Genomic DNA, 10,087 nt, shown 5'->3' with positions numbered 1-10,087 from the left:
CTGAGTCACTGAGGAGTCCTATGTCAATGACACCTCTCCATATGCTTTACCTAAGCTGCCCCTTCTCTCAGCAAGTTCGCGCCAGGCTTCCCCATGAAGGCCACCTAAGGGTGTCTATCATCCCCCTCCTAAATCTCCCCAGGACTTTTGAACAAGGGCCATGTCCCGTTTAATGTCATATGAAGAAGACTCATCAAAGCTCAGGAGTTGGGAGTTCTTGCTTCTCACTGCCATGGAAAGCATGAAACATCTTAGATAAAAATAATCTGTGCCATCCCCTGGCTCCGGATGGCCAGCAGTTGGGGCCTGAGTGCCTCCAGAATGTCTCGGCATTGCTGAGGGTAACCGGATCGCCGCTCAGATCCAGCAAGCAGCCTCAGAACCTCCCAGCCGCTGTTGTTTTTAGCACTGGGATTATTGTCAGGGGTGTAAATAGGCATCTGTGTTCTGTGTGGCTCGCTCACCCCACATTCCTAGGCACACTTGTTTTATTAAAGCTCTCAGCTGTCGGGTGATCCAGGCGTGGAGAAATGAAAGGCCGTCCTCACCAGCTGGTGGTGGACTGTAAACTGCAACCAGTTTTCCCCCATGAGGACATGTTACTCCAGTTAGAAACTGTGTCCCTCACATGTCCTTAAGAAGGGGGCCATCTGCCAATCATAAATCAAGATCTCAGCCATTCCAAATAAGAGTCTCCCCTCCTTGCTGGCAGTCCTTTTATAGTTGACAGGTTTTTTTTTTTTTTTTAATCTTGTGCTTGGCCATGTATTTCTTGTGTAATTAAAAAATTATAGAAGGTAATAAAAAATACAAATCCACTGCTAAGAGATTTAAGACTCAATAAAAATTTCAGAAAGCCAAAGGTTTCTGGATAGTATGACGATTACAGGGAGAAGGTTAATAAATTCCACGCCCCAACACCAGAAAAAAAGAATACAAGAGAAAAAACAAGGCTATTTATGAAAAGGAAAAGTAATTAGAAATGGCCCTTAATGGCTGAGTGTGGTGGCTCATACCTGTAATCCCAGCACCTTGGGAGGCCGAGGCGGGTGGATCACCTGAGGTCAGAAGTTCGAGACCATTCTGGCCAACATGGCAAAACCCCATCTCTACTAAAAATACAAAAAAATTAGCCAGGCATGGTGGCGCGTGCCTGTAGTCCCAACTACCTGGGAGGCTGAGGCATGAGAATTGCTTGAAACCGGGTGGCGGAAGTTGCAGTGAGCCAAGATCGCACCACTGCGCTCCAGCCTGGGTGACAGAATGAGACTCCTTCTCAAGAAAAATAAAAAATATAATAAGAAATGGTTCTTCATTTGGAGAGGCTCACCCCAAAAAGTGAGTCTGAAGAGAAGGCGCCCTTCATTCTTTTGCCACCCTGTTCTGGAGCCCATATACCAAAGAGCCAGTGGATATTGCAAATGAGATAAAGTCACCCAAGTTCCTACTGAATGGTCAAAGATCCTGTCTTAAGAGAGGCTCTCTGAGGATGGAGTGGGCTGAGGTGGTGGACAAGAGGAGGGTTATAGAGAAACACCTGGAGGACACTAACGGAAACAGTCAATCATCAAAAAGAAAACAGGAAGTACGCTTTGGGTTCTATCAGCCCAGTTTCAACACAGCTTTACCCCGTGCTCCAGCTCCTTGAGGGATTTCGCCGTCCATGTGGCCAGCTGCCCCGGTAGAAGATTAGTACTTTGTAGGGTAAAGGAGTCTTAGGATCTAGAGAGAATCCAGCTCTGCCATTTTGACCTTGAACAAATCACTCAGTGTTTCGTCTCTTCATCTGTAAAGCGGGGGATAAGGTCCATCTCCTCATCACCGAGCCCGTGTGCTGAGGGCACGAGAGAGTGCATGCCAAGTGCACATGGGTGGAGTTCAGTCAATAGTGGCTGATCTCATCCTCCTCCTCTCCATGGTCGGAGGAGACCCCCTCCCTGGCTCATGTGGCACGGCAGCTCCTGATTTGGAATGGAATTGGTGCTTTCATTTTCCACCTCTTAATAATACAGCTTACATTTTCTATAGTTGTGGGCATCCTTTTTTTATGGAATAAATGAACATTGGTGACTTTGGTCATAATATTCACTCTTAGAAGATGAATCTTTTTATTTATATCCTTCACAAAATCAGAGCCTAATAGAAATAGTCATTGGTCGCTTCCAGCACCAAACTCCGCACCTTCTCCTTTGTGGGAAATGTCACACTTTGCCAATAAGTGGACACAGGGGGACCCATGGCCCCAGGTATTTTCAAGTGCAGAGGCACTCCAGTTCTGCATAAAATGCATCAGGGGCCTCTTTTATTAACTGTTTAAGTCTTAAGTTCTGTAAAATAAGTTTACTTCAAAGATTTCTCGCCTACTCTTCCTTTCTGGTCTGTACGTATTTTACTTTTTTTTTTTTTTTTTTGACAGAGTCTCACTCTTTTGCCAGGCTGGAGTGCAGTGGCATGATCTCGGCTCACTGCAACCTCTGCCTCCCAGGTTCAAGCGATTCTCCTGCCTCAGCCTCCCGAGTAGCTGGAACTACAGGCGGGCACCACCACGCCTGGCTAATTTTTGTATTTTTAGTAGAGACGGGGTTTCACCATGTTGGCCAGGATGGTCTCGATCTCTTGACCTTGTGATCCGCCCGCCTTGGCCTCCCAAAGTGCTGGGATTACAGGCGTGAGCCACCGCGTCTGGCCTTTACCATGTATTTTTAAAAGATAAGGACTATCTTAGAAAGCATAATCACAAAATCACATTATACCTTAAAATGAACAATAATCTCATGTCACCATCAATATCCAGTCAAGATTCAGATTTACCAACTGGAGCGTGTGTGTGTGTGTGTGTGTGTGTCTATTTTTTAACAGCGTGTTTGTACAAAGCAGTATCCTAACAAGGTCCACACAGTGCAATTGGTGGATAGGTCCACTAAGTGTCTTTTAATCTACAGGTCTCCCTTCTATTTGTTTTATATTTTTTCCTTGCAATTTATTTATTGAAAAAGCTAAATGATTTGTTGAGTTCCCCCGCATCTGGAGAGAACACCCCTTGGCCTTTCATTCTCACCTGAGTCAAACTAGGTCCCCTAATCTTCTGGAATCAGACAAAGAAGGGAACTTGGCAGCTGTTGCTAATAAATTTACTGATGACAATAAACAAAGGATCCCAGGCTAGAAGATGCTCTTTCTAGTAGCAAGTCAACCAGATAGTTATTTGACTTCCTGCCTTCTTTCCCACTTAAGGTAAAGACAAGATTATCTTGGGTCAGGGGTGGGATTTTCTGTTGTGCAGCTTTGAAATAGTGCACACTGAGCTAAGATAACAGTAGTAGATTTAGACTGAGCGCTTGAAGGGGCCAGCCTCTTTTTGATTCATTTGTGTATTTTTGATAGCACAGTGCTTACATGAACAGCTGCCCAAAAAATATTTACTAGATTTCAGATATATTTCCCCAGTAGAATGTAAAGAAGGGGAATGTAGGCCTTTGCTTTATAACCCTATTCAACTCAAGACAAGGGCTTTTCATGAGCCTACCTTTGTGTTTCCTTCATGTCATATTAAGAGATGACTCTTTTGAAAAGCTCTCCCTCCCATTCCCCACCAAAGCAAAGGTTAACCTGGAAGTTTTTTTTTTTTTCCTTTTTGATTTAAGCCAAAAGCCATCTCTCCCTCCGCACATGCACACACCAATTGAATTTACCGAGCCCTCTGCTTACAAAGTTTTCACCTCTGAGCATATAAACCATCAAACTAGGAACCATTTCTGCATGGGGAAGAGGAAAACAAACACAGCAAAGCAGTCCCAGATTGAAACAAAGCAAAGTTTATTGCATGTGAAAAAGAGTCACATGGACATTAAGTATCAATGGTCAGGAACCAAGAAAATACACATTTTGCATATCTTCTGTCCTGCTCCAGAAGGGCTGGCTCACTCTTCGCTCTCGTGGACCACCATCTGGGAAGAAAGGGCACCTGGAGTCAAGTCGGGTGGCAGAGACACATTCCCACCCACCACTTCTGCCGGCTGGCATCAGAGAGTTGCTTGCCTACTTCAGTGGGACACAGGATATTTTTTGGACCTTGGGAAAATGCACGATTGCATACATGAAGTCACCCCATAGCCTTAGAAACTGGCCCTCCGAAAGAGCAAGCCCCAAACGCTGGAGAGCCAGCAACCTACTGTCGGATGCTGTGTGTTCAGCGGGCTCTGGAGGGGGATCCTGCAGCAGCCTTTTGTTACCAGCAGGGGGCTCATGAAAGAGCTCAATGGGACCCGCTGGCTCCTTTTCAGGATGACGGTTTGTTTTGTTTTGTTGGGATACATGTGCAGAAGGTGCAGGTTTGTTACACAGGTATACATGTGCCATGGTGGTTTGCTGCACCTATCAACCTGTCATCTAGGTTTTAAGCCCCACGTGCATTAGCTGTTTGTCCTAATGCTCTCCCTCCCCTTGCTGCCCCCACCCCCCGACAGGCCCCAGTGTGTGATGTTCCCCTCCCTGTGTCCACGTGTTCTCACTGTTCAACTCCCACTTATGAGTGAGAACATGTGGTATTTGGTTTTCTGTTCCTGTGTTAGTTTGCTGAGAATGATGGCTTCCAGCTTCATCCACATCCTTGCAAAGGACATGATATCATTCTGTTTTATGGCTGCATAGTATTCCATGGTGTATATCTGCAGGATGACGGTTTTTATTGTGACTCACAGACCTGGATTCTAGCGAGGGTCCAGTCAGCTAAGTGACTTTAAGCACTTTCTCTTCCTGAGCCTGAGACTCCCCAGCTCTAAAGTAAAGGGTTCTCTGAGGTTCCTTCCAGCTAAGAAGTTTCTACAGTCCCTGGGAGGGCTCCTCCCAGCTCAGCGACTGACCCTGCTGGAGGTGAAGTCTCGAGTCTTAGCGCGGAGCTTGTTGACTTGAGATTCTGCGATATCCGCACGTTCCTCGGCTTCCTCCAGCTCATGCTGAGCCTTTCGGAATTTGGTGAGATGAGCATTGGCTTGTTCATCCTAAAACCAAGGAGCCCAGGCAGGTTAGATCAGCACGCGCCTCTCTCAGAACTCACCATGGGAAACAGCCCCGTCTGCCTGCCACAGTCAGCACCTATCTCACTTACAGCCTCCTCCGCCTGCCTCTTGTAGGACTTGACTTTCACTTGCAGTTTATCCACCAGATCCTGCAGTCTCAGCACATTCTTCCTGTCCTCTTCACTCTAAGAATGAGAAAGTGGGAATGTCACTGGAGAGGAGGGGGCAGATTTGCACACAGCATGGGCAGCTTTCTGGGCTAAAGTGTTTCTTCCTGTAGTTTGGTGGAGAATCTGCACGTCACAGAGGACACGATCATGGCGTTTGCTTTCCACTTACCTGATACGTCAGCTCCTTGACCCTCCGCTCATACTTCCTCAGGCCCTTAACAGACTCTGTGTTCTTCTTCTGCTCCCCCTCAAGCTCAAACTCCAGCTCTCGGATCTGGGGGAGAGGGTGGGGAAATTAGTCTGGGGCTGGAGCGTGACTGGGAGGCTGGAAAGCTCGGCGCAGGCGGGGTTCCTCCTGCACACACCCTGGTCTCCAGTTTCTGGATCTGCTTCTTCCCGCCCTTCAGGGCCAGCTGCTCAGCCTCATCTAGACGGTGCTGCAGGTCCTTCACCGTCTGTTCCAGGTTCTTCTTCATCCGCTCCAGGTGGGCGCTGGTGTCCTGCTCCTTCTTCAGCTCCTCCGCCATCATGGCAGCCTGAAAAGCACATGGGACTCGCTAGGATGCAGAGGAAGCTCCAGTGCCTCGAAACTGTCAAAACCTGGGGACCTCAGAGGACCAGAGACCATGCTAAAGAAAAAGGACAGGCCAGGTGCGGTGGCTCACGCCTGTAAATCCCAGCAATTTGGGAGGCCAAGGCGGGTGGATCACCTGAGGTCAGGAGTTCAAGACCAGCCTGCTCAACATGGTGAAACCCCATCTCTACTAAAAATACAAAAAATTAGCTGGGCGTGGTGGCAGGTGCCCGTATTCCCAGCTACTCTGGAGGCTGAGGCAGGAGAGTTGCTTGAACCCAGAAGGAGGAGGTTGCAGTGAGCCGAGATCTCACCATTGCACTCCAGCCTAGTCAGTAAGAGTGAAACTCCGTCTCGGGGGGTGGGGAAAACAGAAAGAAAGTAAAGGGACAACAGGTGAGACCGTGATGAAGCACACTCTGCCACCCTGGAAGAGGGCCAGAGCTACACCCAGTAGATAAAATAACCTAATCAATGAGGCAATGAGAACTTTAGGGATAGACTGGGAAACAGTTTCTTCCCTTTCTTAAGCTGGCCTCCTTTGAAACCCTCCCCTGCCCCTGGGAAATTCTTTTTTTCATTATCACCAATATATATTTTCAAAGGAGCTTGAGACTTAGAGTAGTCTGACTTGATGCCCAGCCTCATAGATTTGGGGATAGTGAGATTAAGGGAAGGCCTCTGGAGAATTAAGGCTGCACAGCAACAGCAAAATCATTTCGAGGTAAAGTTCTCCCGCCGGGCAGCAGGTGGCGCCATGAGCGCGGTGGGCCGCCGGGAGAAAGCCTCGGAGACCCAGGGAGAAATGTGTGGGATATTGACACCTCAGGTTCTTGTTTTCTTATTTGGAATAAGTCAGATGTTGAAGGAAAGACGTGCATACCTCTCCACAGGCAGAACGACTAGGATATAATCCCTTCCTGTCTTTTTTTCTTACGTCCTTCTTCTAAAGTGCAGGAGGGAACAGGGGAGTTTGAGCGGAGATGGGAGCGCTCGGGGAGAAGAATGTGCACCAGGTGTGGCTGGGGGAGACCGCACCTGTCTAACTACGTGAGGGCTTTAATGCAATGCAATCCCGGCAGCCCGAGGGCAGCAGGAAGGAGACGCCTTACGTCCGTGATGGCCTTCTTGGCCTTCTCCTCAGCGTTCCTTGCATCCCTGCTGGCATCTTCTACCTCACTCTGGAGCTGCATGAGGTCTGTCTCCAGCTTCTTCTTGGTGTGGATGAGGCTGGTGTTCTAGGGCAAGAGGAGGGCTGTTAACCAGGTGCGTCTGAGGCTGGAACCTCGCCTCTCTTCCTCTCTCTTCCCTCACCTGGGTGTGCAGCAGCTGCACCCTCTCGTTGGAGTCCAGCAGCTCCTGTTCCGCCAGTTTCCGGGCCCTCTCCGTCTGCTCCAGAGTGGCCCGCAGCTCCTCCACCTCGGCCTGCAGCAGGTTGGCTCTGCGCTCCACGATCGCCAGCTGCTCCTTCAGGTCCTCCTGGCCCCGGAGGGCATCATCCAGGTGGAGCTGCGTATCCTAGCCAGAGAAAAAGGAACATTCTATTTGAAGTTGAGGTGTTAGGACCACGAGCCTCATCTACATCTCTGAGTTTTTGTTTGTTTTTTTGTTGTTGTTTGTTTTGTTTTTGTTTTGAGACAAGGTCTTGTTCTGTCACCCAAGCTGGTGTGCAGTTGCGTGATCTCAGCTCACTGTAACCTCTGCCTCCTGGAAAGCAATCCTCCCATCTCAGCCTCCCAAGTAGCTGAGACCACAGGCTTGTGCCACCATGCCTAGCTAATTTTTAGGTTTTTTTGTAGAGACAAGGTTTCGCTATATTGCCCAGGCTGGTCTCAAACTCCCGGGCTCAAGTGAGCCTCTTGCCTCAGTCTCCCAGAGCGCTGGGACTACAGGCGTGCACCACTGTGCCCAGCCTACATTTCTGAGTATGTGAGGACGAGAGAGGCTTTTCCCCGATGGGTTCTCTCAAACCTTCAGCTGCCCCTGGACACTCCTGAGGTGTTTGAGGGTCTCTGCCGCCTGGCGGTTGGCGTGGCTCAGCTGGATCTCGATTTCATTCAGGTCCCCCTCCATCTTCTTCTTGAGCCGGATGGCTTCATTCCTGCTCCGCACCTCGGCGTCCAGGGCGCTCTGCATGGTTTCCACTGTTCTCTGGTAGTTCCTCTTCAGCTGCTCGATCTCTTCATCCTTCTCGGCGATCTTTCTATCAATTTCTGATTTCACTTGTGTCAATTCAAGCTGGATTCGGAGGATCTTGGCTTCTTCGTGCTCAAGAGCAGCCTTTAAGAAACAAAAGTAAATCAAATAGTGTCCGTGATGGGATGGAGCCAAATCTACTTCCCTGCAAGGTAACAAAGCTTCAGTGGACTAGTCCTAAATCTAATCCTACAATATTCACGATTCACTTTTTAAAAGTCCCAAATTTGGCCGGGCGCAGTGGCTCACGCCAGTAATCCCAGCACTTTGTGAGGCCGAGGCGGGCAGATCACCTGAGGTCAGGAGTTCAAGACCAGCCTGACCAACATAGTGAAACCCTGTCTTTACTAAAAATACAAAAATTAGCCAGGCATGGTGGTGCCTGCCTGTAATTCCAGCTACTCGGGAGGCTGAGGCAGGAGAATCACTTGAACCCGGGAGGCAGAGGTTGCAGTGAGCTGAGATTGTGCCACTGCACCCCAGCCTGGGCAACAAGAACGAAATTCCGTCTCAAAAAAAAAAAAAAAGTCCCAGATTTATATTCAGTGCAGAAATAAAACTATGTTTCATTGCTTTTTGGTTTTGATTATACTATCAACCAATAATAATGTTTAAATCATATTTCTTAGGAGAATAAAGGACTTTCTAGATATTTTTAATTCATCTAATATTTTGTAAAATCTCGTCTTTAGGCCTATTTAATATGACAGTCTTCTCCAATAAATTTAAGATAATTCACAGGTATTATTCAGCCTCACAGTTTTGCTGTGTGACAGGAAAGCAGCAGGCATTAGGACTGTGATTTGACAAAGGCAAAAATGAAGACACAGCGCGGAGCAGCTAGCCTCCCTGGCCGCGGCTCACCATGGCTGCGCCTGCGCCTGCGTCTGCGTCTGCGTCTGCGTCTGCGCCCCAGTACTCACCTCTGCTTCCTCGAGAGCCAGCTGGATATCAGCCTTTTCCAGCTCAATCTGCTTTCTTGATTTCTCCAGTTCATGGATGGTTTTACCATTTTCAGCAATTTGTTCTGTGAGATCTGCTATCTCCTCTGTAAAGAAATAAGTTTCAATTGCATATGAGCGCCTCTGCATGGGTTTCCAGACATGCAAAGCATTGACTCAATGCTTTTCACCTGGTTTATTATAATCCTAAGGTTTCCTGTTTCCTAGAGATAAAATATTGTACAGAGAGAGGCTAAAACGTAACCCGTCAGATGGTGAACACTTTCTCCGTGTGCATTAACACACGTGTGTAGGAAACTGAATGATGAAGCCACACCCACGCCAGCATGCTCTAGAGCAATACAGCATGAAAGGAGGAGGTTTCAGAGGGTTTCGAATAGCTTACGCTCTAAGTTCTTATTTTCCCGTTTCACAGTTTCAAGTTGATCTAAGGCTTCCTCATAGGCATTTTTCAGTTTGAAGAGCTCAGTGCTCAAGGAGCGGGACTCCTTCAGGGATGCCTCCAGCTCTGCTTGGCTCTCCTCACACTTTGTCTTCCACTCTGCCAACACCTGGAACACCGGACGGAAGGTCTCTCCATTTCTGAGCTCTCCTCTAGGTTTCTAACTAAATACTAAATAACTAAATTAAATGCAAAGTTAGGGCTACACTTGGCATCACTTGCCTGGCTCCTTGTTATCGCTTATTGGGCTAATCAAGATTCTGTTCCATAAATGTACTCAAGGTAATGAGTCAGGAACAATTGCCATCTTGAAAAAGAAAATAGATCCTTCGAGAAGGAATTAGCTGGGCATAATTGTCCTTTTCCTAATAAAAAAAATGGCCCTGTACTTCTAAATATTTCATTAAAGCATTGGTTCCAATCAACTTTATCTGCCATCTTGAAAGAAGGGCTTCCAGAAAGCCTCCCAATAGGATCTCAGCTTAGACAGATCAGCAGTACAGAGAGGAAAAATGCTTAGGGCTGCACGACATTGTAGAAATTGGTTTGTTTCCATGGACGACATTTGAAAGGGACCTCTACCCCCAGCCCATTCCCATTCTGTTTTGCAGATGAGAAAACTACAGCCCGGTGAAGTTCAGGGACTTGCCCAAGGCCACACTGCTGGTAAGGGCAGAGTCAGGCCTGGGATGCATTCTCCTCCTTCCACGGCTGCTAGAAATCCC

The 10,087-nt window shown here is 47.9% G+C and overlaps 1 protein-coding gene across 1 annotated transcript in view; it reads right to left on the bottom strand.

The window, feature by feature from the left end:
* Positions 1 to 3,799: 3,799 nt before the first annotated feature.
* Positions 3,800 to 10,087, bottom strand: part of MYH3 (myosin heavy chain 3) — a 29,860-nt gene continuing 23,572 nt past the window's right edge. Inside the window, exons 32-41 of the mRNA XM_055258312.2 lie at positions 9,306 to 9,471; positions 8,882 to 9,006; positions 7,734 to 8,042; positions 7,077 to 7,280; positions 6,875 to 7,000; positions 5,554 to 5,724; positions 5,358 to 5,462; positions 5,108 to 5,203; positions 4,863 to 5,000; positions 3,800 to 3,947 (exon numbers count right to left, since the gene is read on the bottom strand). Coding sequence (XP_055114287.1) covers positions 3,921 to 3,947; positions 4,863 to 5,000; positions 5,108 to 5,203; positions 5,358 to 5,462; positions 5,554 to 5,724; positions 6,875 to 7,000; positions 7,077 to 7,280; positions 7,734 to 8,042; positions 8,882 to 9,006; positions 9,306 to 9,471 — 1,467 coding nt within the window. The 3' untranslated portion in view covers positions 3,800 to 3,920. The remainder of the gene's footprint in view (positions 3,948 to 4,862; positions 5,001 to 5,107; positions 5,204 to 5,357; positions 5,463 to 5,553; positions 5,725 to 6,874; positions 7,001 to 7,076; positions 7,281 to 7,733; positions 8,043 to 8,881; positions 9,007 to 9,305; positions 9,472 to 10,087) is intronic.

Source organism: Symphalangus syndactylus, chromosome 20, assembly GCF_028878055.3.
Source record: "Symphalangus syndactylus isolate Jambi chromosome 20, NHGRI_mSymSyn1-v2.1_pri, whole genome shotgun sequence".
Classification (NCBI taxonomy): domain Eukaryota; kingdom Metazoa; phylum Chordata; class Mammalia; order Primates; family Hylobatidae; genus Symphalangus; species Symphalangus syndactylus.
Note: the sequence above shows the minus strand (reverse complement) of the source record. Positions and strands in the feature narration are given on the sequence as shown.